Raw genomic sequence first — 24,805 nt, 5'->3', positions numbered from 1 at the left:
CCACTTTTTCTATGGTATAAAACTGAAAGACATTCAGACCTGATGAGGTAATTTGTTGCTCAAACAATATGCGAGTAAGAAATACAGACTCATTTTTTGCTCACTGGATCCATGAGAACAGACTAATGAGGATCTTGGTCCAAGCATGCCTGGTTGACAGCAACAGGGCTTTACTGCTGGGAAACCCTGATCCCTAGGCTCAATGATCTTAATTCCTTAGCTTGAGAACACACTGGGTACTCAAAGTCAGGGGAAACTGCTTACCCTGGTGAGAGTCAATGAAGAATCCCGTTCATATGCTTTGCCTAGAACAGGTTTTCGGTAGGTCTCATCCACATCAGTAAGTGCCTAGAGAAAAAGAGACCAAAGGAAGGAAAAATATGGTATCATTCAAAATATTATTTTTATAGCTTTCAGGAAAAAATTTAAAAGGCAGAATACCATCTAATTATACCAGACTAAACAGGTGACTCAGCTCTTGGGCAGGAACAAATGGTAATACATGGTCCCCTCTGAATAGGAACACCAAGCTGTTACGACCATGTAAGATGGGGTTCTCTTATGGTAAGGGTCCATCGCAAACTCAGGGTAGAGGCTCTTAAATTTCAGGGAGCATGAATAATCTAGGAAGCTTATTAACACATTACTGACCAGAGATGTATTAACACCACAGGCATTAATTTCTGAAAAAATCTTCCTGTCAATAATGTGACAAAATATAAATCTAAGGCTATTCTCCAAGATAGTCTGATTCTGTACACCTGGGAACTTTCTGTTTTAACCAGAAACCCCATGATTTTGATGCAGGACAGCCTCAGACCACACCTTAAGAAACACTACTCCCGATTTTCCCTTTTCAGTCTCTCTGCCTTATGACAGCAATGAAGCGACTAACCAAGGTAATACACAGAAATGCTGGTGAATTCTTATTGATGAAAGATCAACCTTAGAGGACAGCCATTAGAATCAAATGAGATCATGTATGAGAAATTACTTTGAAAAGTGTGAATCATCTTACAAACATAAGCTGACAGTATTGTTATTGCCACCACTGTCAAATATATTCTCTTAAATCTTTCCCTTCAAAGGCAAACTTACAATAATAAAACATTTTCCCCCCTACATTTTAGAAATGAGAAAACTGAGGCTCAGAGAAATTACTTTGCCTAGAGTTACACAACTACCAAATGTTAAGCTAGGATTTGAATCCAAGTTTTATGACTCCATACAGTTTAAAACACAGTCTCAGAAGCCAGAACAGATAAAGTTACAGTCCCTTTCACTTACTAAGAGTGTGATTTGGGACCAACCTTCCAAAATCACTAGCCTCAGTTACTTCATTTGTGAAATAGAACAGTGACAGACTTACAACTCATTTACTGAGTTATTATATATAAAGTTCTTTGTACAGGATCTGGCATATCGCAAGTGCTTAATAAGTATTAGCAACTACTACTATAATCAAGGGGCATGCACAGATGAAGATAAAGCACAAAGAGAAGAAAAACTGGCGACGGAAGATCATATGGAAAGAAACACTACAAAGCCCCGGTGGCTCCTATTTGAACTGTCTCGTATCGGAGTTGTGCTCTGTGTCCTTTTTCTCTTCCAAATGTCTCGTGAATAGACAGTAAGCCTCTAGAAGACTGAGGGGGCATGGCACACTCCTTCATAAGCGAACACCGTGCAAAGTGTCTGGCTTATTAATGTGGCTGCTTCCCCTCTATCCTCATCTATCTTTCCAAAAGTTGTAGTTTAAGTTCCTTCCTGAAATTTCTGTACCTAACAATGTGCCCAGCCAAAGTAGAAAGTCAATAAATATTTTTAAACGAATGAAAAATAACTGGTAAGAAATCAATATAAAATTACTAAAAGATGTAATAAGTAATTATTCCTTAAGGCTAGATTTCTCAACCCTGGCACTAGTAACATTCTGGACCAGATAATTCTCTGTTGTTGGCACGATAGTCTGTGGACTGTAGGGTGCGCAGCAGCAGCCCTGGCCTCTACCCACTAGATGCCGGTGGTACTCCATCCCACAGTCGTGACAATCAGAAACTGACATTACCAAATATCCCTGGGAAGGAGGCATAGGTAAAATCATCCCAGGTGAAAGCCACTGCCTTCAGGGAAAACAATAAAAATAACTTTTTTGTTGTTGTCCTAGCGAGTTCAAAGATTCTAGGGCTTCCAGGAAGTTATTCTGGAGGTTTTGCTGAATAAAGTCCTTGAGATATATAAAAGATTTAATCCTTAGGAGGTGCTCCAGTTCCTTGAGGAAGGCTTAATTACCATATTCCAGAACTTGTCAAATGCAACGAGGAAGCCGGTACAGACGCCCCGAAGTCCCTTGAAAGTGCGGATGTGAACATTCACCTTCACCCCCTCCCGGATACAGCGATGGAGTTCACCCAGAGGGCTGCCTTCGTGCACTGAAACAAGAAGAACCGTCAGCACAGAATGAATACCTGCTCTCATTCCCAGAACTAACAGCCAAGACCACCCAAGCATCTCCAGCAACACAAGGCAACATGGTATGGCTCTGGCAACCACGCCACAGGAGCAGGAAGGTCCGGGGGCAGCATGTCAGGGGTAGGCAATGTGCACTGAAATGAGACAAGACCCCCGGAACATGCATAAACCCCCCGCGTGGCTACCAAATGTCTCACTATCTCCATGTCCTATTTCTATGATGTCTCTGATTCTAAGAGGCAGCATCATTTAAAAACTTTTGGGGGCAAAAAAACACTATACTAAATGTGCACATCAGCAGCTAGATTCTTCTCAGTTCTCTGCCTTGTATAACAACCTTTTTCAGGATAAATCTCATGAACTGCATATCCAGTTTGAGCCTTCCAAAGAACCAAGAACTTTGGTCATAGGTTTAAGGGAAATGAACCGTGTGACTCATCCGCCCTGAAACACATGCAATCGTCTAAGACAGAATGGCTTTTTGGCCCTCTCGGTCTAAGCTACATCACGCAGAAGCTCATGCTCTTAGGCCACTAGCGTTTCAGCGAACATCATCTTCACATGAGGAGGAAGAGGCCTGGTTATGTTCCAGGCCTCACTGATGTAAAGGCACCTGCTGAGTAGCTGACTCCTATGAAATCTCTGATAAGCATCATACAAAAAGAGATGTAACAATTCATGTGAGGAATGCTGGGACTATAAACTGCAGCCTTTATTATGATGGATTCTTTTTTTTTTTTTCAGAGCTTGAAAGCAAGGCTGAGTTTTATTTTTATTATTTCATGTTAATTTAGCCATCACAGTATGGTGACTGTACTACATAAAACCTCCCTAAAGAAAACTGCACATGCATGCATACACACACACTCACATTTACACAATCTCACTCTTCCCCTCAAGTCTGAAAAGCACAGTTCTTTGGAAGTTATTGTCATTGATAGTAAACAAAGAAAAACATCTCTGTCTTATTTTTAGTATAAGCATAAAAGAGAACAAGTGTCTTGCACTTCAATTTGGATACCTAAGGTGGTTACTCTTAACCTCCTTACCCCTCACTCATGGACTGGCTTATAAATGATGGCAGGGATAAGTTAATAAAAGAAGATACTCCTGGATTAAGTGACTTTGTAGATGAGAAATAGGAGCTTGTCAGATTGAAGATTCAGCAAGAAGGCAGAGGTCAGAAACAGTGGCCTTGGAAAGGAACATGAGAACTTTGGCCTGACCTTCACTATCCATCCCTCCTCTAGCCATATTTTAAAATTCTCTGAACCTCTGACATACTAAAGTATGTATATATACACACATCTGGATATGTGTTATAGATGGTGTCAAATCAAGCACTATAAACAACATTTAGGTCATTATAACTAGTTGTATGAACTTAGCAGCTTTTTCTCTACAAGTCCAAGTTTCCCCATTCATAAGATGAGATTAGACTAGGTAACTTCTAGTTTCATGTAATGAATAAGTTCCTATAATTAAATTTCTTAGAAACTGGTCACAATGCCTAGATTACTCTACTTGCCTTCCACATTCACTCTTCTTTCCCACTATACACATATGTCCCACAAAGGCTAGAAAGGCCACTCCTTTTCCAACTTGGAAGAAAACAGGGGCATTACTCCCCACACACCCCCAAATTAGGGAGAATGGACAAGCATGCCTTAACAAAAACCTCTTGTTCTAATTAAACAAATGGTAAACTCAGGTTTTCAACCTTCATATCTGTACCTTTTTTGATTTTTTTTTCTTCCAAAGATTTAACAAGGTGTAACTCCAGGGAATATTCCTCTCATGTGATCAAAAATACAACACTGGCACCACCTATCAGAGCAAAATCCCAAGAGATAAAAAAAGTTCCACACTCAGAATCACAAGGCACATTCTGAATCTCTTCTCAGCAGTATTTGTGACAAACTCCAAATGGATATGAGCCAGGCTTCTAAAACTATATCTATGCCTTATCTTTGAAGAAGTTATTCTTCCAAATCCCGCTCTCCACTGCCATTACCCTTGAGCCACAGCCTTCCAAATCCAGGTCATTTTTAACCCCACTCTTTTATTTTTCCCTTCATATAGCCAATACTAAGTCCAGACAAGAGATTCTCAATAACTAAGACCTGACCTTTCTTTTCTATTTCCACAACCAACAATACAGTCCAGAGCCTCATCATACTATTGGTTCACTTCAAGAGTCTCCAAGCTCCTCTCCTTCACATCAACAATAGCAGCAGCATCACTGTCACCAATATCATCACCAATTACTGAGCCCTCAGTATGGGCCAGGCCCTATGGTAAGTTTAACTTTACATGCTATTTTATTTTTTTTGCCACACAGCATGTGGGATCTTAGTTTCCTGATCAGGGTTTGAACCTGCGTCCCCTGCATAGGAAGTGCAGCATCTTAACCACTAGATCACTGGGGAACTCCTTGATTTATACCTTGATTGTGGTGATGAATTCATAACCATTTTACTCACCTGAGGAGTGAATTTTGCTATATGTAATTTAGCATATATTACATGCTTATTTAGCATCTATTACATGCTCAACAGCCTAATTTTTAAATAATTACTGTTATCGTCAAGCATGCCCTTCCTTAACCGCAAGACCTAAAGCTGACTTCTATATGAATTCTTTTGTGGAAAAAATCTAATCCTCACCCCTGCTTCTATACGTTTTTTGCTTCCTGAAGATCATCAATTTTTTATGATATCTACTCATCTCTACCATGTTTCCAATGGTGGGGTTAAAATTTTTAGTGCCTAGAGCACATTTTGAGACTTTGATTCTAGGCATACATTTAATTGTGGAAAGTTGATAAAGCTGGCTTTCACACTCTTTCATCCTAATAATATGGCAAAGTGCTCCACCGGTAAAGCCAAAACCACTCACCACATAGAAATACTTCTTTTGTCTTGAAAATCTTGGCAGCAAAGCAATAATTGGCAAAATGGAAATAAATGTTACAATCTGAGACTCGGAAGGCATTTCAAATATCTGATAGTGGCAAAAACTATGGGCAAAATAAGCTCCCCCAAACTGCTCTTAATTTAGGCACATGCATAATCTGTGTCACTGCTGGGCAAGCAAACTGGAGTAAACCCTAGCTTAGGCAGTGATGCTCTGGCACTGTAATCACAAAGGCACCGCTAACAGCACCCAGGTTTTCAGGATGTTGCTCTCTTAACACACTTCTAGGAAAGAAACAAAATATTCCTTTATTTAGCAAAACCCTCCATTCCAAAGGCAGTGACTTAATAATGCCACAATTTAGCTATCAGGATACAGATGCTCTGAATGGCTAAGTAGGTCATTGTGTTCATGGGGCAGATGTCAGAACTGCTTGCCAGACAACGAAGATATGACCCTGGGCTGTTTCTATTCCGTTTATACAAGACCTAATTCACACGTTAGCAATCTCTGCTATTTATAGCTTTACTCTAAGGAACTATTAGGAGGCTGCAAGAAATCCCCTCGTGCCATTTACACCTTCAGAACTCAAAATAACCTGTGCATATGGTAATAGGAGCCTGACAGACAAAAGTCCCTGCACTCAGCCGGCAGAGAGGCTGTAAAAGTGTCTGCCCTTTAGTGGCCTTCTGCGCCTGCTGCATTCCAGTGAACATATGTATGTCAAGACCCTGCAGCCCTTCCTGCTTACAGCACTGAGAACGAAGCTGTCACTTAATGTGCAGAGGTCATGAGATTATGTCTCCTGTGCTATCTGAACAATTTCCTCATACTGCGTCCCATCACCCACAAATCTCACTGACCAAACCACTCTCCCTCCCCTAATACTGGCTGTGCCCTTCCTCTTCTCACCATGAGTGGCCCCAAGACTTCATCACCTCTGCAAATCCTCCCCATGATGTCCCGTCTCCAGGCTCACCACCTCTCCAGAATCCCCCGGGCACCCCCCACCCCCCAGTCACTCCTGCAGACCGATTTCAGCAGGTTCCTCATCACCTCTATGGCCACTTCTGTGGCCCCCATCACCTTTATGCATGTTATCCAAGCAGACGCTACCCATGGCTACTTATTACCTCTAGAGCCTTGCCACTCTTCGCTCACTGCCCATACAGACCGTGAATTCCTCAAGCTGACCTCCCCACGGTCGCTGGTTATCTCTTCAGCCTTCACCAAGACCCTCCCCCTGATACACACACAGGTCCGCGCCGAGCGGCTGTCAGCCGGCACACGCCTGCAGGGCCGCCGCCTTCCGGACAGCCGGCCCGGCCCCCGCCCCGCCCGCGGGACTCACAGGGCATTCTCGTGAGCACGTTGCGCGGCGCCTTCCTGCTCCGACCCGGACCCCGCCGCCGCGTCTCGGCGGCCTCGTCCCCTTCCTCTTTGGCCACCATGAGGCGGCGGAGGCGCTGGATGCGCTCGGGGTCCGGGGCGGGGGCGTCCGGGCGGCGGCGGGTCCGGCCCGAGGGCCCGGCGGCCGCAGCGGGCCCCCCTGAGCCAGCGGCCGCGCCCCGCGCCCGCCCGCGCCCGCCGCTCCGTAACCCGGTCCTGAGGAAGCTCTCGTACTCGGCCACGTTGTTGAAGCAGGGCGCGTTGGGGTAGGGAATGGGAGGCAGGCGGGGCGCATACAGGGCCAGCAGCGGGTCGAAGCTGTCAGAGCTGACATCCAGCCGCGGGCTGGGCGGGCGCGCGGGGCTCCCAGCGCGAGCCGACCTCGCCCCCCGCTCCCGCTCCTCCATGTTTGAAAGGCCCGCAAGCCGAGGCCGATGGGAAGAAGGAGCGGGGCCGCCAGAGGGCGTCACTGCGCAGCCGCGGCGCAGGGTCTCACTGCGCTGGGGCGGCCGCCAGGGGGCAGCGTCTGCCTGCGCTCTGCGCCGCCAGGGGTGTGGTGCGCGGCAGCTCTTCGCCCGGGGCTCGGAGCGCAACAGCGTTCGGGGGAAGAGGTTCATTTGCGTTAACGCACGTTTTCCCATCAATATCATTATCACTTTAGGTGTTTGCTGGTAGTCCAGGTGGGGATGGAGCCCGGGACCGTCAGCTTGACAAGCTCCCCAGGTGTTTCTCCGTTCTCTGGAATTATGGTCTACTAGTAGCTTGAGCTGGCGGGAAGCAGTGGCAAGAGGGCAAAGTGAAAGTGAAAGTCGCTGCGTCGCGTCCGACACTTTGCGACCCCACGGACTGAATTCTCCAGGCCAGAATACTGGAGTGGGTAGCCTTTCCCTTCTCCAGAGGATCTTCCCAACCCAGGGATCGAACCCAGGCCTCCCTCATTGTGGGCAGATTCCTTACCAGCTGAGCCACAAGGGAAACCCAAGAATGCTGGAGTGGGTAGCCTATCCCTTCTGCAGAGAATCTTCCCAACCCAGGAATCCAACGGGGGTCTCCTGCATTGTAGGTGGATTCTTTACCAACTGAGCTATCAGGGAAGCCCAGGAAGAGGGCAAGGAATGTCCCAATTTGTTCTTATGCTCATTATCACTGGAGTTCAGACGCCTGGGCTCCAACTATTTCGCTTCTCTGAGCTTTACATTCTCTTTTGAGATATGATCAGTTCAGTTCATTCAGTCGTGTCTGCCTCTGCTAGAAACGGTTTCAAGAAACTGTCTGAAGAGCGAAAGATATGCATATGCATATGGGGTGTAATAAATGCTCTACGAATGTTAACATTAAGTGTACAATGAAAGTGAAGGATGATGAGTGGACCCTAGTACTGTATTTCTTACACCTAGGCAAAAAGAAATTTACACATACACCAGAAAGATGCTAGTATTAAAGAAAATTCCCCATCACTGTTCTTCTAAGTATTGCTAAGCACCTGGAGGAAAGGAGGATCCCACAACTGGGATGGCAAATTTATAAAACCTGGCTGTACTTTAGAGCCTCTGTTTAGCAGAACCTTGTTTCTTGATGTTAAAATAATAGTGTAGTCTACATCAAAGGCCCTCAACCAGTAGAACCAAGATGTCTCCAGTCACCTAGAGGTCACAAGAATCCCTTTCCTGTCACCACTCTCCCAAAGGGCAATCCACTGGCATAAACTCTATACTAGTGGCTTCCGTGTATATTTTAAAGTTTCCTTAAGCTTTGGAAAGGAAGTCCAAGAAAATACTAGTCTCTTAAGAGAGGATGAAAATTAATATACAACTGTGAAGTATACTTTAGAATAAAGACATACTGCAAAATAAAGATGACAAACCAGCCAACAGTACTTGGGGGGTGGGTGGGAAGGGGGCAGGCCATGTAGCATGCAAGATCAAACACGTGTCCTCTGCCCTGGGAACCCAGAGTCTTAACCACTGGACAGCCAGGGAAGTCCCATCCAACACTGCTTCTGACAGCATTACTTAATAGGTATGATTACAGTGTAAATATTAAACCCAGGATATTCCTTTGCTCAAAACCACCCTCCCCAAGACAAACCTCACTCTTGCAAACTGCTGCAAACCAGCAAGCACATGTCCTCCTATCTTCTAACAATATCAAGTGATACCTTTGTAGTATCACATAACACCAACAGAAAACACAAAACTTTCTTGGGTGGCGTCTAAAAAATTCGTACAAACACCTACTTATCTATACTTGTTTTGATATAGGATGCTGTAATTTATTTACCGTTATGTTTGCCAATCAAGAGCTACACTCTCACTGCCTCACTTGGCCTATCACAGTGTACCTCGATGTACGAGTCTAGGTTTTGGTATAGACTAGTTACCCAAAGTGTGGCATATTGACCACACCCATCAAAAGTCTTTGAATCCCAAACTTCATGGGGAGAGAGCTTGGAACTGGCATTTTAAATGAGCATTTCAAGTAAATTTTTGCATCCAGAAGTCTGTGAACCACCACTGTGATGAAGGGATGTGAGCCTGGCTTATGTAAGGACGTTCACACATTAAAGTTGGACTCATATACTGCATTTGTATGAAAAAAAAAACTGAAAATTTAGGCCAAGGGAGTTGAAACCTTTATTTTTTTTTCTTCTCAAAGAAATTTTATCAATTACCAATTGTAAACCGTGTCTCCAATTCCCGTGGAGTGAGAACAGGGAGGGGAAAAAAGGCATCAACAGATGGGGTGTCAATTAGTGAGATGAGACCAGCCATCGCTCTTTCAAAAATACATTTTCTTGGCTGTAAATTCTACAGTGTGAGACCAGGCACTGTGATGTGGGCTTTTAATTAATTCTTTACAGAGCCAAATTAATCTTTTTCCTCTAAAATATGGAATGAACATAAAAGGAAATGTGAGTTCTCTACCCCGTCCCCACTGCCTCCTCACTTCGGAGGCCACGAGCAACACGCGCTTCCTGTGGCTCCTCACCCGGCTGCACATCAGCAGGTAGAACCATTAGGGCTCCTCTACTGCCTGTGACCCAAAGATGAGTGTTGGTCCCTCTGCTCTCCAGGTCAAATGTCGTCGTTTTACTGTACAGAGGCTACCTGAGAATCTTTTTCAGGACGTCCAACAGGAAGGTGACGTTCAAAACTGAAGTGCCAAGACGACAGAGAGTATCTTCCTCCTGGTTCATTCATTCTCACGTTTTCCTTCTCCCATATAGACATGTAACTCTCTTTCTCCTGAGAAAGAGTAAGCAGCCTTGTGATCACTGCCCCTGGTGAGATGATGAGGATCATGCTGACAACTCCACAAAATCAGTCCACAAAATATTTATGCAAGGACACCCAAGCTACAACTCGTTAGTTCAGCCCAGGTTGCCAACTTGGATAATGGCACAAAGCCCTGAGTTTGCCCTGGAATTCCTGCATTCAGAGGCACTGGGAAGGCATCAACCTATACTAGCTCCAGGTCTGCCAAAGATGAATGCAATTCATCTTTAAAGGTGAGGTTACCGAGGTCACTGGATTCTGTGGTAAAGAACAAGCCGGCGACAGTGAAGTTTGGGCTCATCTTCTAGAAGAGGTGAAAAAAGCTTGACAGGTTTTTGTAAGACCCATGCCACAATCTAAAAATGATTCATCTACAAGGCATAACATAGTTCTTGCTTTATAAAAATAGTACCGCAATTTTTTTTTAAAATGCACTTCTACCAAAGGAACCATGTTTCAACACTGCAAAAAAGGTGTTCCACTTAAAGCAGAATAAGATATACCACCCACATCCAACCCTTTTCTCTCCGCTCCCCTCCCAACCAGAGTCATGTCACTCCCGGGACACCTGCATGGCACAGATGCTAGGGCCACCAAAAGTCAGGAGACTTGGGGGCCGAGATGGTTAAGCACGCCAGGACTGAAAAGCAAAGGGTCAGCTGTCTTCATCTAGGATCTCTGGATGTTCCTTCCAGAAAGCATCCCCAATGATATTGCAGTGTAAGGGCACCACCACAGTCCTGGTCCGGGTCACCGCCATCTTTTTTCCTTCCATTTCTGCTGGCAGCTTAACTTCTTTTGTTGTGATTTCCTCCACCTATAGGTAACGTTAAAATATTGACATTGTTCACTCGACAGTAGCTTTGGGACACTGAAGACGGAGAAGTGAGCTATATATTTGGTTGGCCAAAACATCCATTTGGGTTTTTCGAAAAACCCAAATAAACTTTTAGCCAATCCAATACCTCTGACAAATATATATTTTCAGGCAGATACATATCTTACCATACCTGAATTTCTTTACAACTAAAAATACTTTTTAAACAGTTATGCTGCTCTATTTTGAGAGGAGATCTTAGGAACACAGAAGGGACTCTATGTTCCTTGTGAGCAATAACCATAGAATTAAAGATATTTCTGCTTTCCCACCTTCGAGTCCAAAGAACAAATACTTTAAAAATACTAATAAAAGAGCTGAAGTTGCCAGTGAGATCCTGAGCTCTTAGGATACTTACTCCCGTAATACTTAAAAACATTCATTTCAGAAAAAAATACTTTAGACAGAAGGAAATAAATTTAGAGACATCATTATGCCCAGGAGCTGGATCAGAGAGAAAATATTGGTAGAATTAAGGATTTAGATGAAAGGAGACAGAATATTAAGTTAACTATGACTGTCTAGAGAATCTCTCGAACATTCTGTAAGGGAAAGAACCTTCACATACAACATCAGTTCCTCAAATTATAGTTCTCGGGATGGGTGAGCCATTTAATGGTCCAGTGTGGGATTTTTTAAAAATGTTCTTTGAATGCAAAAATTCTCTTATCAGCACTGTACCTGTTAAAGGGGTTTGATTTTATTTGGGGAGAGTTTATGACACAAAAAAATAAATTCTAAAATTCTGCAATTCTACTTATAGAAGGGGGGAGTCCACATCACAAACTTGACTGATGAACTGACAAAGCCATTATCCATAATAATAATCTATAGCATCTCGTTTTGGCAAAGGTCTAATCTGTGCGAGTGACTGGAGTCACATCATCACACGGACAGCAGGAAAGACAAAGTGTGGGCTGGGCGCAGGCTTTCTTTCTGACCTTCGTTTTCCCTTAGACATAACAGCATTACCTTCTGCCATATCAACACAGTCCCCTTCCTATACATCAGTGGCTCATTATTGTAGTTGATGTTGAATTCAGAAAATAAAATCTCATTCTTGTCTGCTGCAAGAGTTCCCTGAAGAAATAAAAACAAATATAAAAAGCTTTGTAGGTCTCTTCTCTCCCCTAGCCCCACCTATCCATTCCACTCTCTTATCTAAACTTCTAGCAACAAATCAAGAAGTGGAAGCATTTCATCAAATATCATATAGGTATTAATGAATTTTAAGAGCAGTTCAAATCTTATTTAAATACAAAAATCCATAAAGTTCTCTTCTGTAGCAAGTAACTGGCTTTGTCAATCACTATTGTGATGGAGACAGGCACTAATAGTTAAGAGTACTGATTGTGTACTGGATAGTTTGTATATTTTATTTGACCCTCATAACCATCTCCATTTTAGAGATGAGAGCTCAGAAGCTTAGAAAGATTATGTAAATTTTCCAAGGCCAATGGTGCTCTTATACTTAAGAATAAGAATCAAAATCTAAATTCAGTGCTTCCAAACTCAGGCTACATCTACCAGTCTTCCTATTATTGCTACACATCTTTATCACTGTTGTTAATAATGACAACCACTTACTGAGTCATTATAATGTACCAGGCATTGTATTAGGAGTTATTACAACACATCATCTCATTTCAGTTTACCTGCAAGTAGCATCTAATAATAAAATAGCATCTAATAATAAAAGTATTTACTAGTTACTTACAGTGTGCTTTGCACTAGTCTATCTGTGTTTTACATGCCTCATGCCACTTAAAATTCTCACTATAAACCTGTAAGGTAGGAACTATTACTTTCCACATTCTACCTATGAAAAACTAAGGCAGAGAGGTAAAATTAAACAAAAACATCTGAGTACAATTATTTGACTCCCCGGAGTCTGAAGTCTTGTTGATACACAAGAGTCCTAACCCCAAACTCCAGGTCCCCAGCAGGGAATGACAATGATGAAGCAGCCAGGTGGGGCTGACAGAAAAGAGGAGCCATGTGCCCTGTAGAGAGGGCAGCCGATTGCAGTTCCAGTCAAGCATCACCGTGTGGGGAGTGCAGAGCCATTAATTCCATTTTCCAGCAGAGGATGCCAAGGCTCAGGGAGTGGTTAACAACTTACCCACAGTCACAGAGCAAGCAAGCAGAAGACATGCTACTATTGGGATCTTTCTATCTTTTCAAAACAAAGCTATAAAAACTTAAGAGCTTAAAAAGAAGGCAAAATGTCACGAGAGATCATTAACTATCTGCCCTGAAGTCTTAATGCAGTAAGATCAATATACCTGTAATCTCTCTTGGGCTTGTAATGGTGTTAAGCCAGACTGCTGCACAAGTGCCCAGAACACCGTGTTATAAAGATTATTGATGTGACCTGCAAGGAAAACAGAGTAACACTGTGTAGGGATATACAACCTTTTTTTAATATTCACCCTTCAAAGAGTACTGGAGCCCAATTTCTCTCCTCTTTAAAGTAGAGAGACCTCAGAAACATTTAGTTGCCTGCCAAAAGTCACACACAGGGAATATACAAGGAAGCAGTGAAGCAGGAAAAAAAAACTTATTTTCTAACAGTTTTATCCTGTTGTTTCAGCTGTGCTTCACACAAGTCTGTTAACTTGTGCATTAAGCTAAGGAATACTTTCAAAGTTATTTGATTTGTATTAGTCCCACCTCTTTTCCAATTCTTCTGGAAAAATCAAGACACATCAAATGAGTAAAAGTCTCACAAATATTTCATCATGTAAGGCAAGGTCACAACTCAAATACCCACTAAAGCCAGCATGAACCTAAGTGTGGAAAGCAGAGCAGGTGACCAGAGGAAAACAGAGAAGCAGAGGCTGAGGCACACTGGCTCCTGTGTACACGCACATGTGTGTGCACATGTGTGTGTGTGTGTATGTGTATATAAAGGCAGAAGTCACTATGCAGGGTCTGACCAATACTAAGTGGAAATACAGACTTAGTATTGCCAGATCTTCTGATTAAAAAAAAAAAAGCTAAAAATAAGGAATATTTAAATAAAATACCCAATTTTTCAAACATTTTCAATTAATTTTAAAAACCTGAAATACTGCATTCCAAACAAAATACACATGAACCAAAACTATTTCAGAGCATCACCTCTAATACAATGAAACTAGTGATGTAACCATTAATACATCTGTTTATTTGGTTTCACTTACAATCTGCTTGCCGCCAGCTGAGATAGTCCTTTAGAGTCTGGTTGCTAGGATACACCACGACTCTTCCATCAAAGCCTGGGGGATACAGAAGGGGCTGGTCCTCAAAATAATCCCGCCAATAAAACACATAGCTGGAGGCGAACTGGGAAACCACGTGAGTCATAAACTTACTTGCAGAAGGTAGGTTGGGTAGAGCAAGAAAAGAAAAAATACATGATATTAATTCAACGCCATGACAGGGTATGTGGGTGCAACACAGTGATAACACAAACTGTCTGGAGAGCCAAGAGATAATATAAATTGAGTCAAGAAAAACTATTTTAATATTTGTTATATATTTAAAATGCAGTCTGCCTCTCTTTCTAGTCCTATAAAGTAGTTATACTATTATCAAATGTTTTTCTATAGGATGTGATGTGAACTGAAGGTTCAAGAGGATTTTCTTCAGGTCTTGGGAGGAGGGGGAACCACTGTTTTAAAAACACACCAATTCATTACATGACCTGTTTTCTGTGAGAGTTTCAACATACTGCCAAATTAAATATGAGATTTGTCTAATTTGTATTGAGATCCTCCTTACTTAAAAGTTTAGTTTCTGTTTCTAGTTTTAATGTTCAGTTTAGAAGCTAAGGTGATGTGAAATGGAAGAAAAAGAATAAAGAAGCATATAGAATGCCCACATAAGATGGAAGTACAAGTCTAAACTTCTATACACATTATCAGCGTATCGATGTGTGTGCGTGTGTGTACATATACACATATAGACACACACACACACACTCTGCAGTTGCAAATACTACAGTCTGCAAGTTTATGATTAAAACTTGAAAGTGAAAGACACTCAAGTCCTGTCCGACTCTTTGCGACCTCATAGACTATATAGTCCAAGGAATTCTCCAGGCCAGAATACTGGAGTGTTAGCCTTTCCCTTCTCCAGGGGATCTTCCCGACCCAGGGATTGAACCCAGGTATCCCGCATTGCAGGCAGATTCTTTACCAGCTGAGCCACCAGGGAAGCCCAAGCAGAAGCCAGATGCCGGCAGGAAATTTTCTGAAGGAGCTAGGCCACAGAATTACCTGGCTCTTCTTTTAAACCAATTGCTTTTTCGCTTGAACACAAAGCTGTACTCATCACTCTGTCCATATGCAATCACAATATCCTCCAGTTCGTTCATTACAGTTTGGGCACATTTGGTCATTAGATGAAGAGCACGGCTGTCATTAGGTTTTATAAAGCTGTGTTTCTCAGCAAACCTTCATATGGGAAAAAGAAAAGGGAAAAGGGCATGGCTGCAAGAGACCTTGTCAGTAATACCACAGATTAAACAGGCTGTTCATACAGGAAGACACTGTAATAGTGCTGCGAGTCCAAACATTCTAGGAGCCACAACCCAACCCATTTCGTTAAGAACTCCAGGGTTTTTTTTTTTTTTTTAGCTCTGATCAACTGAGAAAAAAGAACATATATACTAATCCTCCACTCCCTTTTCTGTGAAATGGGGATAAATTTACTTCATAGGATTGTCCTGAAGGTTAGAGGGAGGTAACAAACATAACTATGCCTGGTTCCTTGGACTGCTCAATAAATTTTAACTACAGTAATCATTACCAAAGCAGCATTTTTAAAGAAATTCCCATCTTTCTGTTACTTTGTTTTTTTCTGACTTTTTCTCTCTAAATCCAGTCCATGTGCTCTGTTACTTATAATGAAACAAGAATATACTCTGCATAGCGTTGCCCACAGCAAGCCCTAAACAGGCCGCTGAACAGTAAGCCCTCAAAGATACCTAACAACCAGTTTGGCTATCGGTTGAAGAGCTGAAATAATGCGCCCAAGAGTGACTTCTTCCACTACAGCCTTGCCAATGGACACCTCAGGCCAGCTCCTCACCAGGGGAGCACCCTGTCTCATTTTTAACTATCCGGACTACTCGCGTTCAAGCCAGTTGTAGACAGCACATAGCGTGATGCTTAAAGCCGCGCAGTCATTGGCTGCCGCGTTACCACGGTAACCACGAGCTGCGGGCTGCTACCGAGGGGCCGGGTTCACCGGAAACGCCTGCGAAGCACGCAGCCCCGGGCAGAGCTCGCTCACCGATGGAAATTCCTGCCGTCCAGCCGTACCACCACCCAGCAGTGGGGCAGGCATGTGTCGTCAGCCTCGAAGTCCCGCACGTACTCGAATTTGCTCTTTGCCATAGTCGCTCCCAATTTCAAGCACCGTCTCAGAGTGACGGAAGTAGCAGCCAAGCAATCGCGAACTTTCAATGTGCCAGCAGCCCACATTTCCCTCAAGGAAGGGAAAGGGACAGAGAGCTCCGCCCCGGAAGTTCCTGCGTCTTTTCGTGGTCGCTCTAGCCGTAGTGGAGGCCAGCATCTCGCTTGCCTCTCCTTGTAGTTTGTAATGGACTTCCGGGCCTGGAAAGAGGGTTCCAGTCTTCCCTTAGTACTATTCTTGATTGCTGCCATATGTCCTTCCGGTCTGCAACAAGTCATTCTCACGAAATTTAAAAAAATTCATTTCTGGCCAAGTTTTAAGGTTTAATTGTGATTTTTTTTCTTTCCAAATAGCATTTGTTAATTTGCTGTAAAAAATGTGGTATATATCGGAAAATATAATTAGGAAAATCAACACGATGTCTCCCTTCTCCCCACCAAAGCATTGTGGATGGTTCTTTCCGGTCTCTTTATATATTATGTTTACACGGGGAACACACAAAATTAGAATCAGACACTTGTACAATTTTTATATTTTTCACCTTGAGTATTTTTCCAACGTCGTTAAATATGCCAGAGTGACTTTAAAAAGAAAAAAAAGGCCTCATATTCTAACATATGTAGTACTAAGTTAACTCATTCAAATTTTCACAAAGACTAAATGTTTGAGATGTTGTTGCTGGTGCTTGCCAGCATGCCAAGTTGCTTCAGTCCTGTCCAACTCCTTGTGACCCTATGGACTATAGCTTACCAGGCTCCTCTGTCCATGGGATGCTCCAGGCAAGAATACTGGAGTAGGTTGCCATGCCTTCCTCCAGGGGACTCTTCCCAACCCAGGGATGGAAGGAATCGTTGTGTCTCTTATGTCTCCTGCATTGGCAGGCGGGTTCTTTACTACTAGTGTCACCTGGGAAGCCTTAGTAAATACTAGTAATAGTAAAACCCTAATAATTGTAGAATGCTGTATGATTTATAAAGCGTTTTGGAATTCATTACATATATATACCCTAAGAAAATACTATTCAAACAATATAAAAACATAAATAGTGAAAAGTAAATCTCTCACTGACCCCTAACTCTGTACTTTAAGCAATTACTGGTACCAATTTCTTGTGTACCCATTCAGGAAGAGATATTGAGAGAGAGATGGACACAGAGATAGACATCTAGGTTTACTGAGAATTATAATTTCACAAGCCAATAGCATACAGGATGTGTCTCTTAATAAGCCAATAAAGAAATAACCTACTGTAAATGATAGATTGATTACACTGTTGTTCCAGGCAAAGGGAGATAGGAGACATAAAGTCCAAATTCAGTTGAAGTGTATCTTTCCTATGAGGTTGGTTCTCAAGAGAGTTGGCTTAGCCAACCACCAGCTGATGTCTAGCTGGTAACTAAAGGAAAGTAAGAAGTCCCCTGATGATAGAGTATGTTGTGAGGGAATGAAGCCCAGTGTGAGGGGCAAAGTGATCTTTGTGAGGCTGCTGCACAGCTTTCACCACTGTGGTGAGAGTCACTTTTACCCCAGCAGGAGCATAATGCCCCAGGGTCTTCAGAGAATTGTTTAGGTCAGTGAAGACTCACCATGCCCAGGTGGAAACTCTTGGACAATCCTCACAAACTCTAGGTACTTACTGTCTGTATTTTTCCTCACAATAGTTGCTTTTTAGTCTATTTTTATTAATAAATCCCAAGTGGGGCCCCTCGGCAGCTGAGCTATTGATTGCTTCTTGATCACAACAGATGAGATAATGACATCCTGACACAACTTTACTTCATTCTTATAGAAAAACTGCTTTATTTCTTTAAAAAAAACTTTGTTTTTTGTCTTTTCCATAAACAAGTGGATTTAAACAACTTCACTTTAGTGATAAACAAGTGGATCTGAAATATCAAACCACTTGGAGGTTTCTGGAGCAGCAAGACGAGAAGGAGCAATAATGTGGGGTACCTGAGGAAAGGATGGGGATGCCTCACTATGGTCCCCTTCAGCCTTTGGGGCCTGGAAAAAGTCGTTCATTTTCAGTCCCACGAGAAGGCTGTCAGAGGTTGGTGGGAGGCAGGAGCCAGTAGTTGTCTCTGAAGCCCCTGGGCAAGTAAAGTCACACCTCCTGGAGAAGACTTGGCGATAGAGGGAGAAGGGCCAAAGGCTGCTCCTCTTCAAGGAATCCTTGGAGGATCTGGCTGGTGCTAAAATGGCCCCAGGCACCATTTTAGCCAACCCAGGAAGAGAGGACTTTCCATCACCAGGCCAGTTACATAGAATGCACCTGCTGTGTCCATCCCCCAGTCCAGCCCTCGATGGGAATCAAACCTTGAAAACAGGGGAGTGATGCAGAGGAGCTCAGAGCCAGACTGTGTCTCCCACCTCGACTTCAGGTTGTTGGAGAGCGAGCAGAGTGAAACAGCAGACCCTGGACCTCCCACTCCAAGCCCTTTCAACTAAGAGGCCTGGCCTGCTTTGGGGCTTCAAGGAAGGGGACACTTCTCACAAAAAGACAAATACTGTATGATTCTGGAAACTTAATGAAGTACTTAGAGAAGGCAAATTCATAGAGACAGAACACAGAAAGATGGTGGCTAGGGGAGTGGGGGGAGAGAGTTGTTTACTAGGGATAGAATTTCTGTTTTGTAAGATGAAGAGTTCTGGGGACTGGGTGCACAACAATGTGAATGTACTTAACACTACTGAATTGTACACTTACAAATGGTTAAAATGGTAAATTTTTTGTTTATGTGTATTTTACAAAATTAGAAGTTAAATTCTGCACACAACAGAGATTTATGAGCTAACTAGACACTGATGTCTATTTTTTAAAACATTCTATTACTTAGAAGGTCACTTACTCAATAAGACTGACAGAAGAAAGGTTGCCTTTGGTATGGAAGTCATATTTCAGTTTGTCTTTCCTAATGCTGACTTTTTTCATTTGTACTAAGAGCTGCATTATGTAAATGAAATTTAGGGTGGAGCCGGCTAAGAAGGAATAATTTGGCTCTTAAGTCTCCTTCCCTGCTCTGAACCACTCTAATCAAATTTCTGGCTGGGAGTTACGTATATTCTTCCAGGAATGAACTGCTTGGTTCTGACATAGTTTGGAGGCAGAGAGAAGCATTAGGACATATCAGGACATACACAGCGTGAGATTTAGAACTATTACTCTAGAGTAAATTAATGATTACAGGCCTTGTAATTGCTGTAATACATTTATTCTGAATTTTTGAGATGTAGCTTGCATAAGTCAGAATGAATGGATTTCATTTCTGAATAGTCATTGACTGTGTGTCCTTAAAGAGATAGGTTTAGTCAACTACTCATTGTTTCTCCTCTTAGTAGAGGTTTCACAATGTGGTCACTGGAGGGCTTGAAAAAAATATTAGAACAGAAAGGGGAAATTAAATGTATGTTTCATAGTCCACTTGATCTTGTTCCACTCTCACAAATTTACTCATTCATTGAACAAATATTTCTTAATTTCCTCCTATGTACCATGCACAATAGGATGCAACAGTAAACAATATAGCCATGTTACCTGCACAGTGGAGGCTTCCCTGGTTAGCTCAGTGGTAAAGACTCTGCCTGCCAATGCAAGAGACATGGGTTTGATCCCTGGGTTGGGAAGATCCCCTGGAGAAGGAAATGGCAACCCACTCCACTATTCTTGCCTGGGTAATCCCATGGATAAAGGAGCCTGGCAGGCTACAGTCCTTGGAGTTGCAAAATAGTCGGACACGACTTAGTGACTAAACAACAGAACAACAACCTGAATGATGGAGTTCATGGCCAATGATGGAGACAGATATTAAACATGAGTTTCACGAGTAACTGTTAAACTAGAATTGTATTAGGTATTGTGAAACAGGTTGGGGGCCCTGCCCTGATTGGGGGACTGGGGATGAACCATGACGTTTTCCCTGAGGAAATAGCACTTAAACTGGGGTCTGAAAAAATGAGATCAAAAGACTGCTTGCTCTGTATGTTTCTAGAGTTGTTGAATGAATGGTTCACCAAACCATTTTGCTTGTATAAAGTTTTAGAAAAGTACGTGGAGTGATGTGAGTTTCAATATCATGAACCAGCCAATTAATAAATACTTAAGGGGAAACTTCAATGTGTAAGGGCACTGCACAAGGTACTGACTGGGAAAATAGAAAAAATAATAATACCTCCCAGGTGTAAAAAACTTAGAATTCCCAAACCATACTCTCATTTATTATCTCATTTTTCCTTTTAATGAGTCTGAGGGGGAGGAAGAAAAATAATCGTCTCCATTTCATAAGGGCTTCCCTGGTAGCTCAGTTGGTAAAGAATCCACTTGCAACACAGAAACCCTGGTTTGATTCCTGGGTTGGAAAGATCTGCTGGGGAACAGATAGGCTACCCACTCCAGTATTCTGGCCTAGGTTTCCCTGGTGGCTCAGCTGGTAAAGAATCTGCCAGCAATGCGGGAGACCTAGGTTCAATCCCTGGGTTGGGAAGATCCCCTGGAGAAGGGCAAGGCTACCCATTCCAGTATTCTGGCCTGGAGAATTCCATGGACTGTATAGTTCATGGGATCCCAAACAGCTGGACATGACTGAGTGACTTTCACTTCACTTCACCATTTCATAAGAAAGGAAACAAACTCTATAGGAATTGGTTAAGTGATATGCCCAATATCCCATGACTTCCAAAGCCAGAATTAGAACCCAGTCCTTTTGATGCCAAGCCCAGGTCTTCTCCACCCTACCACCCTGCCTTTCTATGTTTTAAAGGAATGAAGTGGATAGCTGCTGTTTTTTCATACTCAGCATCCCTTTTACTCTCTTTTGGCAAAGGCACCCCAACTCTCCTTTCCTCACCCTCAGACCATTTGGTTTGCATGGGGATAACCCTATTCCACTTTTGCTCCTGGGTGAGCACTTGACTAAAACCACTGTAGTGTCACAGTGTGAATTAGAAAAATGCACTCTTTTCCAGGAGATATAGCTGTGTGTCAGGCAAAACTGTGGTAAGTATGCCCTACAACCTCAGCTTCTGCTTGTTTTCTTTGCAGTGAATAACAACCAGCACAAACGCTTGTGGTGGCCTCACTAATAACTGAGATCTGGCTAATCAGGCTCAGAGATATGCACCTAGACCAAGTCAGGTCAATGAGACAGACTGGCACTGTGTTGGAATGACTGTGAAAATGAGACTCTCTCCCTATTAGAGTTGCTGCACTGGTGCCATGTAGCTTCAGGTAGGAAGAGCCCCTCCTCCCTCCAAATTAGCCAACACAAAGTGAAAAAAATCCAAGAGATGAAGAAAAAATGTCTGATGATATTGAGCACCATGCCTGGAGATAGTGATACTCCTAGACTGTTTTAAGTTCCAGAAAATCATCAACCTTGTTTAATGTTTTTCAAAGCTGTATCCCCCTTGCCTAGAACAGTGTCTTGGCACATGGGAAGCAATCAATAAATATCTGTTGAGAGATTAAGCCAATAAGTTCCTTTTTTATTTATGAAATTAGGTTTCTAGATGTCTTAATTCATTAAGGGTATACTCATTTTGCCCAATTCTCTGTTTATTTCCATGTACTAGGTAAGCTGGTTATGTTTCCTGATCTTGGAAAAGTTAACCTATGTAATAGATGTCCTGGAGGGCCCAACAGTACATTCCCCTCTGACTATCAGAGCTATATGCTCTGGGGGTGCCCCTACATGGGCTGCATGGGTCCTTTTGGAGTGGGAGTGACCCCAATCCTGGCTGGCTCTCAGGTCCTGCTTCATGAGGTGGCTGCTGATTTATTGGTGGGCAGGGTCAGGCCCCAAAGTGGTCAGCTGCGGGACCCTGGGGCACTGAGCTGGTGCTGGCCTTCTTGTGGGCAGGTAATTCCTGGTGCTAATAGACTAGCATAAAGTTCCAAAATGGTGCTTTCCAGCACTAGTGTCCTTGTGGCAGAACAAATTCTCAAAATTGATTGCCACCAGTAACTATGTCTGTAGGGGAAGTCCTAGCTGCCTCTTGTCCCTTTGCGAGATTTGCCAAGATCAGCAAGTGGGTCTGACGAAGGTTCCTTTTAAAACTGCTGTCCCTGTAATGGGATTCTGAGCATGAGAAATTCTGTGTGCACTCTTTAAGAGCAGAACATCTATTTCCTATAGCCCTCTGGCTCTCCTGTATGCAAGCCCTTCAGTTCAGTTCAGTTCATTTGCTCAGTTGTGTCCGACTCTTTGTGATTCCATGGGCAGCAGCACACCAGGCCTCCCTGTCCATCACCAGCTCCTGGAGTTTACTCAAACTCGTGTCCATTGAGTCAGTGATTCCATCCACCCATCTCATCCTCTGTTATCCCCTTCTCCTCCAGCCTTCAACCTTTCCCAGCATCAGGGTCTTTTCTTTAACTCAGGTTAATGAGTCAGTTCTTTGCATCAGGTGGCCAAAGTATTGGAGTTTCAGCTTCATCATCAGTCCTTCTAATGAATATTCAGGACTGATCTCCTTTAGCATGGACTGGTTGGATCTCCTAACTGTCCAAGGGACTCTCAAGAGCCTTCTCCAACAGCACAGTTCAAAAGCATCAATTCTTCAGCACTCAGCTTTCTTTACAGTCCAACCTTCACATCCCTACACGACTACTGAGAAAACCATAGCTTTGACTAGACAGACCTTTGTTGGCAAAGGAATGTCTCTGCTTTTTAACATGCTTTAATATGCAAGCCCTACTGGCCTTCAAAGTGAGACACTCTGGGTTCTCATCTTCCTGGTGCAGAAACCCTGTGTTGGAGAGACTGATATGGGCCTCAGATTCCTTGCTCCTTGGGGAGAATCCTGTAATAGTTATTCCCTCCCATTTGTGGATCACCCATCCCATGGTTATGGGTCTTCACTCGACTGCAACTCCACCCCTCCACCCATCTCATTTTGGTTCCTTCTTATTTTTAGTTGTGGCAAACATTTTCTGCTAGCCTTCATGTCATTCTCATAGATATTTGCTCTCATAGATAGTTGTAACTTTAGTGTGCCCATAGCAGGAAGCGAGCTCAGGGTCTTCCTACTTTGCTCTTAGCCATACCCCACCCCCACACTTTACTTTCATTACTGGTTCTGACTAGTAGGGGAACAAAAGTGGTTGAACACTAATTCACATAATTTTCCCTCTAAATATTTCCAGCACAGTTTTCTTCTGTTTCTGTGAAGAAATAATCAACTTGGGAAGAAGATTCAAGGGATTTTAGAGACTGAACCACATCACATACTGACACTGCATGAATTTACACCGTTTAAGGAAATCTTCTCTCTCTGTAATATTTTGTTTCTGAAGATAATACTTGAGAACACATTTTCAGGCAGAATCTCAGATTCTCCTTAGATTTGACTCATTATAGATGCAATCTGGTAGATATCCTCTTTTAAATTACTATATTTAAAAGTACAATTCTGTGATTATAGATTTTCCAGATGAGTAACTGCAATTAAATCAGAGTCTAAACAGAGTAACTCTCTCTATATCCAAAATACCTTTACTCTCTAACTATATTTAGGCTTTGTTTTACCCATGTCTGAAGATGAGCATCATCTTTTTCATTTTCACAGTGACTTTTGGCTCAATTTATCTTTATTTTCCCAGTTAACCAGGCTTAAAAATTTGGAATCATTGCTGGAACTTTCCTATTTTTCTCTAATAATAATGGCTAACACCTTAGTATTTGTTAGCTGTGAAATTATATATTGAGCTCTTTTTACAGAATATTTAATATCCTTACAGCAGTTCTTTTAGGTATATACTGTTATTATAGACATTTCATAGCTGAGGAAACAGCCTTAAAGAGATTAAGTGACTTGCCCAAGGTCACATAGCTACTAAGTGGTATAGGTAGGATTGGAAGCCAGAAATGTAATACCTGACATTATGCTCTTAACCATTTTCTACACTATCTCCTAATAACATCATCACGTTGATTTATAGATTTAGCCATTCATTTATTTATTATTTGTTCACTGCATACTTCTTAAGCAACTATTCTCAATCATAGATTATAGAAGGTGCTAGGAACTGATTAAGACGAAGTCCTTACCCTAATAATTTAGGGTTAGGGTCTCTATCACAGCGTGCCCTGCAATTTCTGTTTCATTGCTATCAGAAGAGTCAAAGTGATGGATTTTCAGTTTTGATGTTCCTAAAATAAAAAAGGAAAGGAAAAGGAAATTTTAGTGTTCCTTTAATAAAAAAGTAAAACATATTGCAAGTGTTTAATAGATATTATTTTTACTTCCATTTCTGTCAACACGTGCATTTCCCTCACAATATTTTCCAAATCTGCTTCATTCCTTTTTGTGACCTATGGCTTCAGCCAAGTCAAAGCCAACAGTGTTCTTGTCTCCTCATTTTGGCCAACAGCCAGTATATGTGGTAGGAGGTTGAGGATAATATAAATGCAACAACCACATTTTTGCCAGCTGACTAAATGCTCTTTTGATTAAATAAGATAATAAAGGACATAGT

General features: G+C 42.5%; 2 protein-coding genes across 8 annotated transcripts in view; both read right to left on the bottom strand.

Annotated features, from left to right (window-relative positions):
* LSM11 (LSM11, U7 small nuclear RNA associated) overlaps positions 1-7,198 on the bottom strand; it is a 47,939-nt gene extending 40,741 nt beyond the window's left edge. For all 4 annotated transcript variants that reach the window (XR_011486952.1, XM_070465718.1, XM_070465717.1 and 1 more), the window contains exons 1-3: positions 6,740-7,198; positions 2,293-2,432; positions 265-348 (exon numbers count right to left, since the gene is read on the bottom strand). Coding sequence is in view for 3 of the 4 variants with exons in the window: in XM_070465718.1 (XP_070321819.1) it covers positions 265-348; positions 2,293-2,432; positions 6,740-7,184 (669 nt within the window). In the remaining variant the exon portion in view is untranslated. The remainder of the gene's footprint in view (positions 1-264; positions 349-2,292; positions 2,433-6,739) is intronic.
* A 2,188-nt stretch (positions 7,199-9,386) lies between these two features.
* On the bottom strand, positions 9,387-16,439 carry THG1L (tRNA-histidine guanylyltransferase 1 like). 4 transcript variants are annotated; one of them, XM_020891425.2, is made up of 6 exons: positions 16,210-16,439; positions 15,192-15,368; positions 14,115-14,284; positions 13,215-13,303; positions 11,902-12,009; positions 9,387-10,869 (listed from the first exon to the last, which is right to left on the bottom strand). In XM_020891425.2, exons 1-6 carry the CDS (start codon positions 16,398-16,400, stop codon positions 10,708-10,710), a joined length of 897 nt encoding a protein of 298 aa, XP_020747084.2. In that variant the 5' UTR covers positions 16,401-16,439; the 3' UTR covers positions 9,387-10,707. The 4 variants fall into 4 exon arrangements, with proteins under 4 accessions (XP_020747084.2, XP_020747085.1, XP_020747087.1 ...); XM_020891426.2 differs by lacking the exon at positions 16,210-16,439 and adding an exon at positions 15,902-16,183; XM_020891428.2 differs by lacking the exon at positions 16,210-16,439 and having other exon boundaries at positions 14,115-14,189; positions 15,192-15,360.
* Between the last annotated feature and the right edge of the window lie 8,366 nt (positions 16,440-24,805).

This window comes from Odocoileus virginianus, chromosome 3 (assembly GCF_023699985.2).
Source record: "Odocoileus virginianus isolate 20LAN1187 ecotype Illinois chromosome 3, Ovbor_1.2, whole genome shotgun sequence".
NCBI classification, from domain to species: domain Eukaryota; kingdom Metazoa; phylum Chordata; class Mammalia; order Artiodactyla; family Cervidae; genus Odocoileus; species Odocoileus virginianus.
The sequence above is the reverse complement of the archived record's forward strand: the minus strand, read 5'-3'. Positions and strand labels throughout refer to the sequence as shown.

Excerpts from the sequence above, each read along its gene's own strand:
- THG1L (XM_020891425.2), bottom strand. The coding sequence starts at position 16,400 with ATGTGGGCTGCTGGCACATTGAAAGTTCGCGATTGCTTGGCTGCTACT. Across the intron at positions 15,369-16,209 it reads GACGGCAGGAATTTCCATCG|GTTTGCTGAGAAACACAGCT; the intron begins GTGAGCGAGCTC and ends TCCCATATGAAG. Across the intron at positions 13,304-14,114 it reads CAGCTGGCGGCAAGCAGATT|GTCACATCAATAATCTTTAT; the intron begins GTAAGTGAAACC and ends TTTTCCTTGCAG.